Raw genomic sequence first — 21,139 nt, forward strand, 5'->3', positions numbered from 1 at the left:
TCTCCCTTGTGCCTTACCCAAATTAAAAGAATTTGGCACTTTTGTAGCCCTGGTGACTTATAATATCTTTATAATGTACACTATGAGAGTAGAGTAGTTCATATAGAATTTTCTGCAATATTAATGTATTTTTTTCCCCCACTACATACTCAGGGTCACACACATACTGAACGTCACCCGAGAGATCGATAACTTCTTTCCTGAGACATTTAAGTACCTAAATATCCGAGTCCTGGATGAGGAGAGCACAAACCTACTGCAGTATTGGAAGGAGACGTATAACTTCATCTCCTCTGCCAAGTAGGTCTTCACCCTGGCTGCTCTAAAAAAAAAAAAAATTGCAGTGTGTGTGTGTGTGTGTGTGTGTGTGTGTGTATATATATATATATATATATATATATCTCTATCTATCTAATCTATCTATATTATTATTATTATTTTTTTGTGTGTGTTATATTGTTTTACATTGTTCGTCGTCCTGTTTGTGACTCTTTGTCTTCATGCAGTGCAGTCTCGGTAGTCTTATGCTAAATTAAATTTGGCCTGAAGTACTGACTGGTGGCACCGTGCCTATAAAACTCCTGTGTTTGTCCCCAAGTTTACTTTACTTATACTTCTATAATGTTTACATTTACAGTCAGCTCAGCTGCTGGAATGTGCCCCCTGGGCTCTAAATGGCTGTGTAGCTATGGCAAGGTATGCTTTTGTACTTCCTGGCTTTTATTACTTTTATTAACTTTCCCTTTGTGAGAATAGACCCTTACACTGCTTCTTAACCTAAAATTCGGTGCATTGTCAAAATGTAAAACGGACAGCTTGCTCTTATCTTGTGGCAGCCATATTTGTCCTGATATCCCAGGATGCAACGCTATCACATGCTGACGTTGCCTTATGTTTATACAGCTTATCTAGTAATAGTTGAATCTAAATGTTGCTGAAAATATATGCAAAGCTAAATACATACGGCGCTCATTTAAGAAGAAAAAAAAAGCCAGTCTTGCAAAACTTGTGAGAATATTTTGCCATAATGTAGATGAGTGAATTACACAGCTGTATATTTGCTCTGCCTTCAGATGCTGGAGGCTGCACAGTATCACATGTCTATGACATATTCCAAAGCATTTGCAGGTCTTAAGCCAATGCTGTTTGTATTTGAATAGTGTAAAGACTTCTGTGTGTACTCCAGACTTTCTGTTGTGTGATTACAGCACAGTGCAAAGAGCTGTTTAATCAGGAGTTGTACAAAACGCCATATTAAAAGGACATTAAGCTAAAATAGGTGTGATACGGGATAGCATCCCGACAGGTGGTCAGGTAAGTATGCTAGCGCTACCCCCATTACCTTAACCATGCCCAAGGAAGCCTAAATATAACCTCATAGAGAGGGAATCGCAGCTCGCCAGCCAGCCCGCAAGGGGCTTCAATGTGCTCATCCCTCCCGCCTGCATTCTACTCCCGGGATCCCAACCGCCGGTCACCCATACCCAACTCGTTTTATGTCATCCTTCCATAAAGTCCAGGAGCAAAGAGTGGTTGTGTGCTTAGCATAACGCCGGTTCTATCCTACTTCTTCCCTTTATGTTTGTGTAATGTCAGCATTCTTCCCTTTATGTTTGTGTAATGTAAGCATTAAAGGGTAAATGTAGAGTGTTCCTGTATAGGGAGTAATACATTTTCATTTAATGATAAATTGATTTGCAGAATTTACCATCCAGCGTTTATTGTAATCACTCCCTATAATGCCTTTATCTTCTCCCAGAGCCCCGCTCTCAATATTATTGATAGTGGGATAATTTATTACATTATAGTAACTTAACCCTCTCGCTGCTGAAGGTTTTTTTTTTTTTTTTACCCCTGTGCAGAGGCAATGTTTTCAGATTTGCTCTGGCCACATTCTAGCATCCGTATCACTGATTTTTTTATTTATTTTTATGCAGCGTCTACACAAATTTATACTTTGCTGGGTTTTTTTACCCCCAAAACACTTATGGTATTTCAGAAAATACTATGGGTGGAATTCAAATGTTTGAAAAGTCGGTTGGGTGTCTGTTTTTCCTGTCTACTAGATAGGAATATACAGACTCCCAACTGACTTTTCAAACATTTGAATCTCCCCCTTTTTGTCTTAAAAGAAATACTTTTGTGGTTTTTGTTTTACCAGTAATCAACCTTTTCCATATCATAAAAAGAAAATCTACACTTGAAATAAATGTATTTATTTTTCTTATTTTTGCCATCTTGATTTAACTATGTGTGCCCTCTTGATTTAACCGCTTCCTATGTGTAGGAATAATACTGGAGCCTGATTTTTAAACTAGGCAACCTACTCTATTAAATGAAAATGATATTTAACGAAAAGTGACTCTGTGCGCAAACAGGTGCAGCCTGTCAGTTAAATACTCCTTGAAGGTGTCCTCCACCCTTCACCAATAGTGCAAATAACAAAAAAAAGTTGGAGATATAACTTAACCAGCGCTCTTTAGTAGAATGTATATTCACTTGGTTCCATATATTGTCCCTCCGTTTTAAAATAACCCGTCACTATGCCTGTTGTTAGGTAGTTTCACCGCTGGATGAGACTGGAACGCCTCCTCACCGGCGCGTTTCTACCCCTGATTGGGGTCTTTATCAAGGTGCAAATACTAAGGAGCGCTGGTTAAGTTTATATCTCCAACTTTTTTTGTTATCTACTCTATTAAATGATCACTTTTTTTAATTGACACTAGAAGGGGAAGAGTTGGGTTTCATACCACCTCCCCTATCCATGAAATGTTTTTTTGTTTTTGTTTTGTCATTGCGCTGGGTGAATTGGTGATCACGGTGGCTTGTCCTACGCAGCAAAGAGGTTAAGGTTGTGGCTCAGTGAAAAAAAGGATATCCTTTAAACATGGACTGTAATATGACTTTGAGAACCGAATTAGGATTTTTGTTGTGTGTTTAAATTCTGGGGAAAGGCAACACAGGAGAAATATCTAGGGGTATTTTTTGTACAGGAGTTCGAAGCATTGAATTAAAAAAGAGCTGTATGTTACCCAAGATGAGGACTGGCCCTGATCAAATTTGTGGCCTAAGCAAGATTTTAGCTGGTGCACCTTAAATTGCAGCCAATCCCACAACCGAGCATTGCCTGTTGGGCGCCTGTCTGGGTCAATGGTGCCCTAGGCAGTCCTGTACAGTATATGGCTTATGTCTAGGAACGGCTTTGCCTCCAGCATCCAGAATCAGAAATAAGGAACATCTTGCATAATCTATCTGCAGTGTAATAGCACCTGTATTTTCTAGACAGTTTCCATCATTAAAGTGGAAATGGCGCTACTAGTTAATCTCTCATCTCCTCCCATCTGTCCTCTTCTGGAATGGAACCCAGGTATCTCTCTCATAGGGAGTCAAGTGTGAGCTCCACTTTTTTTTTTTGTATTTTAACTTTGCATGAAATACAAAAATTCCAAGGTCATTTTTTATTTATCTATTTAAAAAAACTAAAATAAAAATAAAACCTTATTTTAAGATGTATTAAAGGCACAGATTCTGTGTTGTGTTGAGTATGAGTTGCCTTTGTGTACAAGTGTGGGTGCACTTGGAGCCGATGATGGGTACAGAACGTCACTTATAAAACGAGATAGCTGTTTCCATGACGACATGGTGCTAGTGCTAGCTGTAGGATGGCTCCATACCCTGAAGCTGCTGCAGGACAACACTAGTGGGAGTGTATCACCTAAACGCGTGTTTTGGATGCTGTGAAGGTCAAAGTAATAATTAGGCAGTACAAGTCATCCTGTATTACAGTCCATTCAGTATAGTGGACTTGTATGTAAAGCTTAGGATATTGCCATTTTGAATGATACACAATTAATCTCTGCTCACTTTTCTGTTCTTCATTTTCTCAGTTCTGCTTGGACATTCTCATCACTGTTAATTTTGATTGACTGTATCAACCCTGCTTCCTGTGAAGGAGGTTACGGATACAAGTACCACCACTTTCCTGTCCACTCTTCCTGCATCCTGCTTTCCTGATTTTGACTTCTGCCCGCTACCAGGACTTGCTCTTGTCTGCTGCCTGCCCCATTCCTCAACAGGGTTTGTCCTTGGTTTTGCTTTGCTGGCTGTTGTGCATCGTGTTTGTTTCTGTTGCCCTATGTCCTGCCCTCCCTACCATTCACTTTTTTTTTTTTTATGTAAACCAAAGCCATATGAACGCTTTACCTAAAATTGGTCCAATCCGCTTTGACCAGTACATGGATGCTTTTTGTGCCATAAGCCTTAAAGGACAAATTAAATATGTTTTAGACAGTGTTTTGCTAATAAATAAAATCTCAACAATTAATGACGTAGTTTTCTCTTACGCCCTAGGGGATACTGCAGTTCCGTTTAGTACCATGGGGTATAGATGGGTCCTCTAGGAGCCATGGGCACTTTAAGAATTTGATAGTGTGGGCTGGCTCCTCCCTCTATGCCCCTCCTACCAGACTTGGTTTAGAAAATGTGCCCAGAGGAGCCGGTCACGCTTATGGAAGCTCCTGAAGAGTTTTCTGCATTTATTTTATATATTTGTTATTTTCAGGTAGGGCTGGATGGCACCAGCCTGCCTGTTACGTGGGACTTAGGGGGGAAAACGGCCTAACCTCTTGGGGGTTAATGGTCCTGTTCCCCGCTAACAGGACACTGAGCTCCTGAGGGAACTATTTGCAAGCCCCACCACGGCGAGCGTACATTCCCGCAGCACGCCGCCCCCCCTAACGGAGCCAGAAGAATGAAGAGTGGTGAGTACTAAGCCGGCGTCTCGGTTAGCGGGGCGACGGCCATTATGGCGGCATGAGGGTATGGAGATGCATGACTTCTAACCAGGGCGGAATGCGTCTCCAGACACGGTACACAGCTGCATCTCAGTACAATGTACACTGGCAAAATCAGCCCTAAAACGGTTTTCTCTCCATTTTAAACACCAGATTAACTCAGCCAGTATAAAAAAGCGGGAAGACCGCGCGCCATTGAGGGGGCGGGGCCTTCACTATGAGCGGATCCAGCAGCTCACCAGCGCCATTTTCCCTCTGCAGTGAACACAGATGCTGACAGGACAGGGACGCGCAGCTCCTCAAGAGTGACTCCAATTTACCTCAGTGGTACCAGGGGTCATAGCAGGGGGGGAGCGATTATTAGTGTACTAAGTTCCCTGTCAGGGTACTTAGTCAGCATTAGCGATAAGGGCGCGGTGGGGGCTGGCTCCAAATAACTGTCTCTCCCTGAAGGGCTCTTTGTGGGTTAATTGTGCTTAACCTTTTACTGTGTGTGTGTGTGTGTGTGTGTGTGCTGTCACATTTACATTATGTCAGGCAAAGAGTGTGTTTCTTGTAGAGTGGAGTGTTCCTCTTCACCAGGGCGCTCACTACTGGGTACTCAGGGCAGTGCACCTTCCCATAATAGCAGGGCTGACCCGGAGTGGGTTAATTCTATTAAATGAATGATCTCCAATATTTCTACTAAATTATCCCGCAATGAGAAAGAGACGCAATACTTAAGACAGACTGTGGATGAGTTTATAAATAGAGACTCAGTCCCCAAACCAGCGTCTCAATCCCCTCCCATTTGTCCGCAAAAACGATCTCTGACCCAAATCCTGCAGTCTGATTCTGACGGGTCAGACACGGAGGAGGGTGAGGTGGATTTTGAGGGGGGGATGCTACTCTGTCACAGGGAATAAAGGCTCTTATAGAGGCTATCAGAGATGTTCTGCAGATTCCTAATAAGGTGTCAGAGGAGTGTGAGGAATCTTATTTTAATGTAAAAAATAAGTCCTCAGTCACTTTTTTTCCTGTGTCAAAGGAATTGTATACCCTGTTTGAAGTACCGTGGGTTAATCCTGATAAGAAATTTAAAATCCCTAAAAGGTTGCTCTCATCTTTTCCTTTTTCTCTGGAGAATAGGAAAAAATGGGAAATCCACCGATAGTGGACGCATCAGTCTCTAGGCTGTCACGAAAGATTGTATTGCCTGTCCCTGGTGCAGCCTCCCTAAAAGACACTGCTGATTGTAAAATTGAGACTACACTCAAATCATTGTACACAGCTGCTGGGGTGGCCCAGAGACCCACTATTGCATGTGCGTGAATCACAAAAGCCATTGCTAAATGGTCAGGTAACCTAATTGAGGGGTTAGATTCCTTGTCTAGGGGGGGATGTTGTTTTACTCCTACAGCATATACAGGACTCTGCGAACTTTATGGTGGAAGCCATAAAAGAGAGAGGCTTGCTTAATGCACGCACCACCGCTATGGCAGTGTCAGCACGCAGGGGCTTATGGCTACGCCAATGTGGACTGCTGACGTGGACTCCAGGAAAGGCGTGGAAGGCCTACCATTCTCAGGAGAGGCCTTGTTTGGAGATGAACTAGACCTCATATCTTCTTCAAGATCAGGCCATTCAGGTCCAGTCGGACAATGTGACGGCAGGGATGTACATAAACCGACAGGGCGGAACGAAAAGCAGAGCAGCAATGTCAGAGGTGTCAAGATTTCTCCTCTGGGCAGGAAAAAAACGCTGTGGCGTTGTCAGCGGTCTTCATTCCGGGAGTAGACCACTGGGAAGCAGACTTCCTCAGCAGACATGCCCTGCACCTGGGGGAGTGGGGCCTTCACCCGGAAGTGTTCAGGTGCTTGACACGTCGATGGGATATCCACAGATCGACATGATGGCCTCTCGTCTCAACAAGAGATAAATCGGTATTGATCCAGGTAGGTGGCGGTAGAAGCTCTGACGACTCCATGGGTCTATCAGATGGTGTACGTGTTTCCTCCACTTCCTCTGATCCCAAGAATTCTAAAAAGAATAAAAAGGAAAAAGGTTCAAGCAATACTCATTGCTCCGGACTGGCCAAAAAGGGCCTGGTACGCGGACCTTCTGGAGATGCTCCTCGAAGATCCGTGGCCTCTACCTCTTCGCGAGGATCTTCTACAACAGGGCCCGTTCGTCTATTAGGACTTACCGCGGCTACGTTTGACGGGATGGAAGTTGAACGGCTGATTCTAGCCAGAAGAGGTATCCCTAACAAGGTTATCCCAACTATGATCCAAGCCAGGAAGGGGGTAACGTCTAAACATGACCACCGTATTTGGAAGAAATACGTCTCTTGGTGTGAGAGCAGAAATTATTTTGCGGTGGAATTTCATCTGGGACGTTTCCTGCTTTTTCTGCAGGCAGGTCTGGATGTGGGCCTACGTTTGGGCTCCATAAAAGTCCAGATTTCGGCCTTGTCCATTTTCTTTCAAAAACAATTGGCTTCTCTCCCTGAGGTCCAGACGTTCTTGAAAGGTGTTCTGCACATCCAACCTCCCTTTGTGCCTCCCACGGCACCTTGGGATCTCCATTTGGTGCTGCAGTTCCTCCAGTCAGACTGGTTTGAACCATTACAGGAGGTGGACGTAAAATATCTGACGTGGAAGACCGTCACACTGTTGGCTTTGGCTTCAGCAAGACGTGTGTCGGAGCTGGGGGCTTTGTTTCGCAAGAGCCTCTATTTAATTTTCCACGAGGACAGAGCTGAACTCAGACTTGTCAGCAATTTCTTCCTAAGGTGGTGTCTGCGTTTCACATCAACCAACCTATTGTGGTTCCGGTTGTCACCGACACCTCTGCTACTACAAAGTCTTTGGATGTTGTGAGGGCTTTGAAGGTGTATTTAAAGCGAACAGCTCGTCACAGAAAATCTTCTTTATTATCCCAATAAAATTGGGTGTCCTGCTTCAAAGCAGTCCATTACATGCTGGATCAGGCTCACTATCCAGCATGCTTATTCCACGGCAGGTTTGCCGGTTCCAAAATCTGTTCAGGCCCACTCTACTAGGTCGGTGGGTACTTCCTCGGCGGCTGCCCGGGGTGTCTCGGCTTTACAGCTCTGCCGAGCAGCTACTTGGTCTGGTTCGAACACGTTTGCTAAATTCTACAAGTTCGATACTTTGGCCTCTGAGGACCTTCAGTTTGGTCAATCAATTCTGCAGGAACCTCAGCACTCTCCCACCCGGTTTGGGAGCTTGGTACATCCCCATGGTACTAAATGGAACACCAGTATCCTCTAGGACGTAAGAGAAAATATCCTCTAGGACGTAAGAGAAAATAGGATTTTAATTACCTAACGATAAATCCTTTTCTCGTAGTCCATAGAGGATACTGGGCGCCCGTCCAGTGCTTCGTACTTCCTGCACTGTTACTTGGTTAAGTATTGTTGTTTAGTTCAGCTGTTGCTGTTCCTGTTTAAAGTTGGGTTAGCTTGGCTTTCCTGTGGTTTGTGTGTGTACTGGTTCGGAATCTCACCACTATCCTTTATATCCTTCTCTCAAAGTATGTCCGTCTCCTCTGGCACAGTTTCCTAGACTGAGTCTGGTAAGAGGGGCATAGAGGGATGAGTCAGCCCACACTATCAAATTCTTAAAGTGCACATGACTCCTAGTGGACCCGTCTATACCCCATGGTACTAAATGAAACCCCAGTATCCTCTATAGACTACAAGAAAAGGATTTACTGGTAGATAATTAAAATCCTATTTTCATAACCGATATCCCTTACCATATGTTTTATATGAGACTCATGGTTTGGAAGGAGGAGGATTCAGGAATGTGGATGTCTCTAATGAAAGACCGAATAAACAACAATGATAAGTGGCTGTGAGAGGTCATAAAACATAATTGTTGCTAGATCCAAACAGATACAAGTTCATATTCAGCTACGTACAAGCACACTGCACCCGTATACTGGGCCTGTTGTCGCAGTGTGGGGTCCCACATTGCCCCAATGCCCGATAGTAATGTGACCCAAATTAGATCACCTGTGCGTGTGGCCATCTCTTGACTAGTTACATTTATTGGCATATTAACCCCATTTTTAGAGCTTTCCCTATTTCATGGAGCTATACGCACTTATGTAACTATTTGTACAGAAAAGCTCTCCGGGCCTGATTTCAGGTCTGTTAGCAAAGCAAAAAAGCACACACCATGCTGCACTGCAGGTGGGGCAGCTGTAACGTGCAGAGAGAGTAAGATTTGGGTGGGGTGTGTTCAAACTGAAATCTAAAGTGTAGTGTAAAAATTAAGCTATCTAGCATTTGTGGGCTACATGCAAAAGCAGCCAGTGTTTACCCTGCACAGAAATAATATATCCCACCCAAGTCTAATGTCTGCACATGTTATATCTGCCCCACCTGCAGTGCAACATGGTTTTGTCTAGCCGTGTGCCATTTTGCTTTGCTAACAAACCTGAATCATGATCTCTACGCTGTGTGCTGCTATATGCCTGCTACAAATAAACAGCTCATTTGAAGGATCATTGTTGTCTTTCAGATAAACTTTTGGTATAGGTTTGTTAAATCCTACCCCCTCCTTCCACCTACAGTGCATCCGGAAAGTATTCACTTTTGCCACATTTTGTTATGTTACAGCCTTATTCCAAAATGGAATACATTAATTTTTTCCCTCAAACTTCTACACACAATACCCCATAATGACAATGTGAAAAAAAAAAAATCACATGTACATACGTATTCACATCCTTTGCCATGAAGCTCAAAATTAGGCTCAGGTGCATCCTGTTTCCGCTGATCATCCTTGAGATGTTCCTACAGCTTAATTGGAGTCCACCTGTGGTAAATTCAGTTAATTGGACATGATTTGGAAAGGCACACACCTGTCTATATAAGGTCCCACACTTGACAGTGCATGTCTGAGCACAAACCAAGCATGAAGTCAAAGGAATTGTCTGTAGACCTCCGAAACAGGATTGTCTCGAGGCACAAATCTGGGGAAGGGTACAGAAAAATATCTGCTGCTTTGAAGGTCCCAGTGAGCACAGTGGCCTCCATCATCCGTAAATGGAAGAAGTTTGGAACCACCAAGACTCTTCCTAGAGCTGGCTGGACATCTAAACTGAGCGATTGGTGGAGAAGGGCCCTAGTCAGGGAGGTGACCATGAACCCGATGGTCACTACAGCTACAGCATTCCTCTGTGGAGAGAGGAGAACCTTCCAGAAGTACAACCATCCCTGCAGCAATCCATCAATCAGGCCTGTATGGTAGAGTGGCCAGACGGAAGCCACTCCTTAGTAAAAAGCACATGGCAGCCCGCATGGAGTTTGCCAAAATTCACCTGAAGGACTCTGACTATGAGAAACAAAATTCTATGGTCTGATGAGACAAAGATTGAACTCTTTGCCGTGAATGCCAGGCATCATGTTTGGAGGAAACCAGGCACCGCTCATTACCAGGCCAATACCATCCCTACAGTGAAGCATGGTGGTGGCAGCATCATGCTGTGGGGATGTCTTTCAGCGGCAGGAACTGGGAGACTAGTCAGGATAGAGGGAAAGATGAATGTAGCAATGTTCAGAGACATCCTGGATGAAAATCTGCTCCAGAGTGCTCTTGACCTCAGACTGGGGCGACGGTTCGTCTTTCAGCAGGACAACGACCCTAAGCACACAACCAAGATATCAAAGGAGTGGCTACAGGACAACTCTGTGAATGTCCGTGAGTGGCCCAGCCAGAGCCCAGACTTGAATCCGATTGAACATCTCTGGAGAGATCTGAAAATGGCTGTGCACCAACGCTTCCCATCCAACCTGATGGAGCTTGAGAGGTGCTGCAAAGAGGAATAAGCAAAACTGCCTAAAGATAGGTGTGCCAAGCTTGTGGCATCATATTCCAAAAGACTTGAGGCTGTAATTGCTGCCAAGAGTGCATCAATAAAGTATTGAGCAAAGGCTGTGATTACTTATGTACATGTGATTTCTTAGTTTTTTATTTTTAATAAATTTGCAAAGAATCTCAAAAAGCTTTTTTCATGTTGTCATTATGGGGTATTGTGTGTAGAATTTTGAGGGGGAAAAATTAATTTATTCCATTTTGGAATAAGGCTGTAACATAACAAAATATGGAAAAAGGGAAGCGCTGTGAATACTTTCCGGATGCACTGTATTCCAGGTCTGTAATGCAGATCAATGTGCTCTACTTTCTTATTAGACATTTGTTTACACGGAGGAAATACTGGGGAACCCATTTGGCTGACTGACTGTGTCCTCATAGATCTTTACTGCAGTCACGCCAAACAGCCCCTCTTGGCACGCCAGGTCACATGAGAATCTTCTAGCAATAGGCGTCTTTTTGCTTTTCTTTGGCGAAAATGCATCTTACTTGCAACACAATGACACTTGTATATCTGTGTGCGACTGAGTCTCTGAATCTGTATACGAAGTGCTACAATGTAGCAGCCACAGCTTTTTTTTCCCAAATACAAGTTCCATTCTGCTCCGTATATAGACTTAGGGGGTCTATTCAATTCAAGTTGGAATTGCCATCAAGTCGGAAAAATGGCACTTTCCAACTTTTTTAGGTCGAATCTGGATTCGACCTATTCAAGTCAAGTGCCGTTTTTCTGTCAAGTTGGGAATTCTGAGTTGTCGGAAACCATGTGGATCAGCAGATTAGCCGTGGATCTACATATGTTGTCAGATTTGCGGGCATTTCCGACAGGTTTTTGGCCTGTTTTCAACAAAAAAATTTTTAAAGTCGAATGGCATTGTCGAAAACAGGCTAAACCTGTCGGAAATGCCCGCAAATTGAATAGTGCTGTGTCGGATCCTCTCTGTCGGAGAGGATCAGACACCAGTTGAATATACCCGTATGTCACACACAGATATAAAAGTGTCATATGTCAAATTAATCCGCACAGTCTCTTTGTGCGTCCTATATGCACTGCATTGCAGTTAAGACCCATTTTCAGCAAAAAAAAAAGAAAAAGAAACCGACTTTAGCAGAGCTCTACAGGACCTGGCGGCTCACTCACTCCAGGCATCTTGTGCTGCCTGGTGTATTGAGGCTGGATGTATGAGGACACATCAGTATATAAATGCATTGTTGGACATAGGATAGGTCATCATGCAAAGATACAACATACAGACAGATAATGTCCTCATTTACTATCCTGCAAACTGCACAAATTGAAATGAATAACCTATATGTAGCTGCCCTGGCGTTCCAGGGTACTACTACTAACTTCTGATGCTGTAGCCTAGAAAAAAATGAAAAATATTTTTGTGGGTCAGTGACTGACAGTAATGAGAGCCCTGTGTAGGTTATTTGCTGGAAAATGTGCATACTGGATTCTGGGGGGGGGGATTCAGTTATCCGTGATGGCTGCCAGGCGGTGGCAGCCCGATCTTTTCTTCATCCACAAACATAGCAGATTTTTCCTGGTACCCAACTGATGTTGGGTTAATGTTACAAGCCAAGATGTGCTCAGTTGCACACTGCTTACAAACCTGAATCAGGCCCAAAGCAAAAAAGCACAAATCTGGACCAAATTATGTTGCACTGCCGGTGGGGCAGAGGTAACGTGCAGAAAGATTTTATTTGGGTGGGTTATATTTTTTTCTGTGCACGGTAAATACGGGCTGTTTTTGCATGTAGCCCACACATGTTAGACAGCTTTATTTTTACACTGCAAGCTAGATGTTAGTTGAACACACCCTACCCAAATCTAACTTTCTGTGCAAATGTTATATCTGCCCCACCTGCAGTGCAGCATGGTTTTGCCCAGTTGTGTGCTTTTTTTGCTTTGCTTACAAACCTAAATCTGGCCCATTGTAATTGAATATGGGCCTCGGAATATTAGTTCCTCTATAACTGAAACCTGACCCGTTGTTCAGACGTTCTACACCAGTGCTTTAATCACCTCAATCCTGTTTTTAAGGATAGTCATACTTGAGCACAGGTGTCTTTATTATTACCTCAGTTATTTTAATTTAACCATCTGTGCTGAAGCCTGGATATACCTAAAACCTGGACTGTTAATGTGCCTTGAAGACCATGGTTGGGAAACCTTAAAACCTTTGGTATTTAATGTTTATTACTATTGACCAGTCTTCATTTAGTACATAAATGACTTGCAGCAATGCTGTTATGACAAGCCGTATCTTATTTTCTCTTACGTCCTAGAGGATACTGGGGTCCATTTAGTACCATGGGTATAGACGGGTCCACTAGGAGCCTTGGGCACTTTAAGAATTTGATAGTTTGCGCAGGCTCCTCCCTCTATGCCCCTCCTACCAGACTCAGTTTAGAAAATATGACCTTATTTGGAGATGAACTAGACAAATGGATCTCCAAAGCTATTGCTGGTAAGTCTATGTATCTTCCTTCTGCAGCTCCCCCAGCCAGGAAGGCCTACTCAGGACCTAATCTACAGTGCTTTTGCACTGCCAAGTTTAAGGGCAAAACCAGAGGCAGCCACTAGAGGCGCTAGAGGTAAACCACGAAAACCAGCAACTGCCGGTTCACAGGAGCAGAGCTCAAGTTCTGCTTCCTCAAAGCCTTCAGCATGACAGTGGGCCGCGATGCCTGGAGGATTGGCAGGTGGGAGCTCGACTAAAAATTTTCCGTCACATCTAGACAACATCAAGCCAGGATCCCTGGGTCATAAATCTTATTTCACAGAGCTACAGACTGGAGTTCCAGGAGCTCCCACCTCACAGATTCTTCAAATCAGGTTTACCAGTTTCACAGGAAGCAAGTGTAACCTTACAGGACGCCATTCAAAAACTGGTACAGACTCCGGTCATTGTTCCAGTTCCACCTCATCTGCAAAACAAGGGGTATTATTCCAACTTGTTTGTAGAACCGAAGCCAGACGGTTCGTTAAGACCGATTTTGAACCTCAAGTCATTGAACCCATGCTTACAAGTTCAAATTCAAGATGGAGTCTCTGAGAATGGTGATCTCAGGTCTGGAGGAGGGGGAATTCCTAGTGTCTCTGGGTATCAAGGATGCGTACCTTCACATTCCGATCTGGCCGCCTCATCTGGCTTATCTACGGTTTGCACTGCAGGACTGGACTGCCACTACCAGTGTCCCGCCATTTGGTCTCTCCACGGCACTGAGAGTGTTCACCAAGGTGATGGCAGAGATGATGTTTCTACTCCGCAAACAGGGAGTGAACATAATTCCGTACCTGGACGATCTTCTGATAAAGGCACCGTCCAGGGAGCGGTTGTTGGACAGCATTGGCCTCTCAACCAAACTACTCCTGGATCATGGGTGGATTCTGAACTTACCAAAATCTCATCTGGAACAGATGCAGAGGCTCTCCTTCCTGGGAATGATACTGGACACAGAGTCTCAGAGGGTGTTCCTTCCCTTGGAGAAGGCTGTGGAAATCCAGTCAATGGTTCAGGCTGTCCTGAAGCCAACCCGGATCTCGGTGCATCTGTGCATTCGCCTTCTGGGGGAAATGGTGGCCTCTTACGAGGCGCTTCAGTACGGAAGGTTTCATGCGAGGCCCTTCCAGCTGGATCTTTTGGACAAATGGTCCGGATCGCATCTTCACATGCACCAGAGGATCTGTCTGTCGCCAAAGGCCAGAATCTCCCTTCTGTGGTGGCTACAGACTCCTCACCTCGTCGAGTTTCGGGATTCAGAATTGGATTCTGCTAACCACAGACGCAAGCCTCAGAGGCTGGGGAGCAGTCACTCAGGGGATGCAGTTTCAAGGAAGATGGTCAAGTCGGGAAGTCGTCCTTCCAATAAATATCTTGGAACTCAGGGCAATCTACAACGCCCTTCTGCAGGCCTCATCTCTACTTCGGAATCGGGCCATTCAGGTCCAGTCGGACAATGTAACGGTGGTAACGTACATAAACCGACAGGGCGGAATGAAAAGTAGAGCAGCAATGTCAGAGGTGTCAAGCATTCTTCTCTGGGCGGAAAAACACGCCGTGGCGTTGTCGGCGGTCTTCATTCCGGGAGTAGACAACTGGGAAGCAGACTTCCTCAGCAAACACGACCTGCACCTGGGGGTATGGGGCCTCCACCCAGAGGTGTTCCGGTGGTTGACACTCAGTGGGGATATCCACAGATCGACACGATGGCCTCTCGACTCAACAAGAAGCTCAAGCGGTATTGTTCCAGGTTGAGAGACCCACAAGCAGTGGCGGTAGACGCTCTGACAACTTCGTGGGTCTACCAACTGGTGTACGTGTTTCCTCCACTTCCTCTGATCCCAAGAATTCTAAAAAGAATAAAAAAAGAAAAGGTTCAAGCAATCCTCATTGTTCCGGATGGCCTCGAAGGGCCTGGTACGTGGATCTTCTCGAGATGCTGATAGAAGATCCGTGGCCTCTCCCTCTTCGCGAGGATCTTCTGCAACAGGGCCCGTTCGTCTATCAAGACTTACCGCGGCTACGTTTAACGGCATGGAAGTTGAACGGCTGATTCTAGCCAGGAGAGGGATTCCTGACAAGGTCATACCGACTATGATCCAAGCCAGGAAGGGGTAACGTCTAAACATTACCAATGTATATGGAAGAAATATGTCTCTTGGTGTGAGAGCAGACAATATTCTGCGGTGGAATTTCATCTGGGATGTCTCCTGCTTTTTCTGCAGTCGGGAGTGGATATGGGCCTACGCCTAGGCTCTATTAAAGTCAGGATTTCGGATTTGTCTGTTTTCTTTCAGAAACAATTGGCTTCTCTCCCTGAGGTCCAGACGTTCTTGAAAGATGTTCTGGACATCCAGACTCCCTTTGTGCCTCCCACAGTACCTTGGGATCTCAATTTGGTGCTACAGTTTCTCCAATCGGACTGGTTTGAAACGTCACATGAGGTTGACGTAAAGTACCTTACGTGGAAGACCGTCACACTGTTGGCCTTGGCCTCAGCAAGACGTGTGTCGGAGCTAGGGGCGTTGTCTCACAAGAGTCCCTACTTAATTTTCCATGAGGACAGAGCTGAACTCAAAACTCGTCAGCAATTTCTTCCTAAGGTGGTCTCTGCATTTCACATCAACCAACCTATTGTGGTTCCAGCTGGGACGGACACCTCTGCTTCTTCAAAGTCTTTGGATGTTGTGAGGGCTTTGAAGATGTACTTAAAGAGAACAGCTCGTCACAGAAAATCCTACTCGCTGTTCGTCCTCTATGATCCCAATAAAATTGGGTGTCCTGCTTCAAAGCAGTCCATTGCACGCTGGATCAGGCTCACTATCCAGCATGCTTATTCCACAGCAGGATTGCCGGTTCCAAATTCTGTACAAGCCCACTCTACTAGGTCGGTGGGTTCTTCCTGGGCGGCTGCCTGGGGTGTCTCGGCTTTACAGCTCTGCAGAGCAACTACTTGGTCAGGTTTGAACACGTTTGCAAAGTTTTACACGTTCCATACTTTAGCCTCTGAGGACCTTCAGTTTGGTCAATCAGTTCTGCAGAAACCTCAACATTCTCCCACCCGGTTTGGGAGCTTTGGTAAATCCCCATGGTACTAAATGGATTCCCAGTATCCTCTAGGACGTTAGAGAAAATAGGATTTTAATTACCTACTGGTAAATCCTTTTCTCGTAGTCCGTAGAGGATACTGGGCGCCCGCCCGGTGCTTCGTTCTTCCTGCACTGTTACTTGGTTAAGTATTCTGGTTTGTGCAGCTGTTGCTGTTCATGTTTCAAGTTTGGTTAGCATGGCTTTCCTATTGTTCTATGTGCTGGTTCGTAATCTCTCACCACTATCCTTCTCTCAAAGTATGTCCGTCTCCTCGGGCACAGTTTCATAGACTGAGTCTGATAGGAGGGGCATAGAGGGAGGAGCCAGCGCACACTATCAAATTCTTAAAGTGCCCAAGGCTCCTAGAGGACCCATCTATACCCCAAGGTACTAAATGGATTCCTAGTACCCTCTACGGACTACGAGAAAAAGATTTACCGGTAGGTAATTAAAATCCTATTTTTTTACGTTTATTTTGCACTTAAATTGCTGTGGTTGTTTTTTGGAAATAATTGTGTTATGGAGCAGTAAATAGATCTTCTTCTTCCCAATAGGTTTTTAAGTTGAAGTTTTCAGAATTTTCGTAAATGTTGTAGAATTGACGATAAATTGCATTGTAGAGCCTCTTCTTCACATTGATCGCATTTGTGTTAATGTTGTGCTTTCCTTTTATTTATTGAATTATTATTTATTAACAGTTTTTTATATAGCACAGCATATTCCGTTGCGCTTTACAATTAGAACAACAGTAATAGAACAAAACTGGGTAAAAACACAGACATAGAGGTAGGAAGGCCCTGCTCGCAAGCTTACAATCTAACTATTTAAGTTGCGTGACTGTGAGGAATAGGTGTATGTAGAGTAAAAACCTACTGTTTCAGCTGAGATCCGGCAACCACAGTGCAGTGTTCTGAGCGCTAGAGTACTACAGTCAGTACCTGCAAGGCTGAGCAGTATAGGGAGCTATGGAGATAACCGGGATGTAGTTATGCCACCAGCAGCCGGCATGCAGTCTAACAGGGACTTTTCACACTCGTGGGTGTCCGCTCGCCACCGAGCCTACAGCGTGTCGAGCGCAGTGAGCCCGCAAGGGGCTTCGTTGCACTTGCCCCCCTGCCGGGCATCTTGGCAGTGGTATGGTGACCGATGCATTACCAAACCCGTAGGTGATTGCAAAGTGGCTAAGCAGAATCACATGCATCAAAACAATTGCAATCCGTGTGGATTTCATTTTTTTTTTTGACCAATCAGCTGCCGGTGCTTATCGCTTTATGTGTGCAGTCACTGACTAACAGCACTGACAGTGCCCCATGGGTTCTGGACACTGAAAAATCTGATCGATCCAACTGGTTGGCCAAATAGAACTCTGCAATCCTCAGTGTGTACACACAGTTACAGCTACAACTGAAGGTGTGAACACACGGTGAGATCATTGTTACTCATTCGCCCAGTGACATTTCAGCTCACAAAAGTAGAATCGTTACATGACAGCACACTTTTAATATTTGCAACATCACTAAATGACTTGTGTCCATTATATTAAGACATTCAGGCCAAAGATGTACTATACTCTGGCTCTATATTTTTGTAATCAGATGACGCGATAAATAGCGTCTCCACTTTCTAATTAGTGATGTCCTATGAAACCAGTAGCATGACACAGGCAGAAGCGTGGACATCCAGAGACTAGCAATGTACAATTATAGTGACTTCACTGGGGAAGTAGTATTGTGGGGTGATAACTGTTTTAAAGTACAGAGCTTAATGGAATGGGGACTTTCAGTCACCTGTTAATATTTAATATCTGTAGTATGTACTTCCAGCCTTTGCTTTGTTGATATTTTGTTGATGTCTTAATGTTAATGTCTTGTTAGTGTCTTGTTTTGCTGTTTCTACCAAGACAGTGTATGATTAAGCATCTGATCAGCGTCACAAAATTATTTTGGTTCTTATATTGTCCTATTATATACAGTAGTTATCTGATCAGACCAAGATTTTTATTGTTTGTTTGTTTGTTTTTATGTTTTTATGGGTTTTTTTGTAGGGGGGGGGGGGGGTGTTTGGGCTGGATGTTTTTGTTCTCAATTTTTTTGAGATAACAGATCGCCCTTCTGCATGACAGTTTTAGACTCCTCTTATCTGATTTGTCTTCTCCACAGACGCCAAGGCTCCCATGTCCTGGTACACTGTAAGATGGGCGTCTCTCGCTCAGCCTCCACCGTTATTGCATATGCCATGAAGGAATATGAGTGGACGTTGGAAGACGCTTTAAAACACGTTAAGGACAGACGGAGCATTGTACAACCCAATGCCGGTTTCCTGCGACAGTTACAGACTTACCAGGGTATCCTAGGAGCAAGGTAAGCACCATGGAGGAGGGCAGGGGGTTGAATACAACCGATTTATATTCCTTCTTTAATTACGTGTTAGAACCAACCACAGTGGTTATTTTGGAGAGATTTGATTAATTATTTGGACACGTTTGTCCTGTTAATAATGATGTTTCCACATTTGCAATTTAATAAAATCCCTAAATGTCTTTGTAGTTCCTGACCTTCAGGGTGCAGTGTTAGGAATCCGCAGGTTAGTTAAAGTGGTCCTGATACTGAGTTGCAGGCAGCTCCATATGCCAATCTAGTGAGTTTTAGTAAACTGCGCTTATATTGCGCTATAGTGATCAAACATATCTCCCCCAGCACCCTGAATGATAACAGTAACCAGATATAAATCCCACATAATAATAGAATTCAGAGATCTTCGTTACACATATTTGCGCAAATGTGTGGTTAAGCCCCAAAGCCGCATCAAGGCGTCTCTGTATATTTGGGGTCCCTAGCGCTATATGTAGGTGCAGGGTGTGGCACCCCAAAACACCAGCATAAGCCAGAAAGCCCAGCGTAGCATACCAGTGAAAAAACTATAGTGTTAATAAATTAGTATTTAGGAAGCAGAAGCTATAGAGAGGGTGATACAAACATGAAATGTAATTAAAATAGAGAAATAGTGTTAAAAAATTAATAAGTGAAAAGTGTTAATAGAATGTAAAGGTATGCCACACTAAGGCCATCCAGCTCAGCCAGTCGAGAGGCACCACACCTCACACCTCCATTACCCCAATCTGGGTCTAAGATTAACCAGATCATTTGAGACCTGATCCGGTGAGGCAGGCCGTCCCACTTGGCTAGAATCAGCCTCTGGAGAGGGCGAGAATGGAATTGAGCATACTCCACCATGTCGAATGCTGACACCATGAGGCCCAGCACCTGCATCGCCGAATGTATCGACACTTGCGGACGAGAAAGGAAGCAACGAATCCTGTCCTGAAGCTTCAGGACTTTCTCCTGACACAAGAACAACCGCTGGTTGTGAGTGTCCAATAGTGCTCCCAGATGCACCATGCTCTGAGCAGGGATCAGGGAGGATTTCTTCCAGTTGATGAGCCACCCGTGGGCTTGTAGAAACAGGACCGTCATATCTAGATGACGTAGGAGAAGTTCTGGGGAATTTGCCAGGATTAACAAGTCGTCCAGATACGGCAGTATCCTGACCCCTTGACGGCGGAGTACCACCGAGACTAATCTACAAGTTAAGAGAACTTGGGCTAGGGAACACATTTATGCACTTGGGTGAGTAATTGGTTGGATAAAAGGGAGCAGCGAGTGGCGGTAAATGGAACTTTTCGAAATGGACTGAGGTACTGAGCGGTGTACCACAGGGGTCTGTACTTGGACCACTGTTGTTCAACATTTTCATAAATGATCTTTTAACAGGTTTAGAGAGTATAGTGTCAATTTTGCAGGTGATACCAAATTGTGTAAGGTTATAAATTTGGTGGAGGATGCAAAGTCTCTTCAGAAAGATTTATTTAAACTGGAAGCATGGGCTTCAAAATGGAGACTGAGGTTCAATATAGAAAAATGTAAGGTAATGCACTTCGGTAGCAAGAATAAGAAAACTACCTACATACTAAATGGGAAGAAACTAGGGAATTCTGTACTGGAAAAAATGTAGGTGTTCACATAGATAACAAACTTAGCAGTAGTAGCCAACGTAGGAATGCAGCAAAAAAGGCAAACAAGGTATTAGCATGCATTAAGCAGGGAATTGATTCAAGGGATGAGTGTGTTATACTCCCTCTATATAAATCACTAGTGAGGCCACATCTTGAATACTGTGCACAATTATGGGCATTATAGTACAAAAAGGATTTTCCTGGAATTAGAAAAGGTTCAGAGACGAGCGACCAAATTGATAAAGGGGATGGAGACTCTAGAATACGAGGAAAGGCTTGCTAGGCTAGGCATGTTTACATTGGGAAAAAAGGAGATTAAGAGGGGACATGATTAACATTTACAAAGATTTAAGGAACCAATACACAGAGCTCGCGGGGGATTTGTTTTTGGCAAGATCATTAAAAAGGACCCGTGGACACCCGCTTAGGTTGGAGGAGAAGAGATTTTGCACAAAGAGATGGAAAGGTTTCTTCACAGTAAGGACAATACATATATGAAATTTAATGGGAAAAATCAATGAAAAATGTGGCAAAACACAAGTCTGAAAAAGTAGTCCCGTATTGTGATGATGTGTTAGATGTCTCTTAGTTGTCATAGTCATGTGCGATTTGGTTAATTTGAGGAACGGTGGTGAGTTCCTTGGAATAATGCAGGTACACCAATACAAGTGGCACGGTGGAAGTTCTCGTGTAGACATGCAGTCACGCTACAGTATCACATAGGGTCATCACTTTATACAGAGCAAAGTCAATAAACCTTCCAGTGACATTAGCACTTAACATCTGATCTGAAGACATGCAGTCCTTGGAAACAAAAAGACATTCAACACATTATCATAATACAGG

The 21,139-nt window shown here is 44.2% G+C and overlaps 1 protein-coding gene across 2 annotated transcripts in view; it reads left to right on the plus strand.

The window, feature by feature from the left end:
* The window catches only part of SSH3 (slingshot protein phosphatase 3), a 55,630-nt gene that overhangs the window by 22,797 nt on the left and 11,694 nt on the right, over positions 1 to 21,139 (plus strand). For both annotated transcript variants that reach the window (XM_063958382.1, XM_063958383.1), the window contains exons 11-12: positions 154 to 300; positions 18,441 to 18,641. In XM_063958382.1, the coding sequence (XP_063814452.1) occupies positions 154 to 300; positions 18,441 to 18,641 (348 nt within the window). The remainder of the gene's footprint in view (positions 1 to 153; positions 301 to 18,440; positions 18,642 to 21,139) is intronic.

This window comes from Pseudophryne corroboree, chromosome 3 (genome assembly GCF_028390025.1).
Source record: "Pseudophryne corroboree isolate aPseCor3 chromosome 3, aPseCor3.hap2, whole genome shotgun sequence".
Classification (NCBI taxonomy): domain Eukaryota; kingdom Metazoa; phylum Chordata; class Amphibia; order Anura; family Myobatrachidae; genus Pseudophryne; species Pseudophryne corroboree.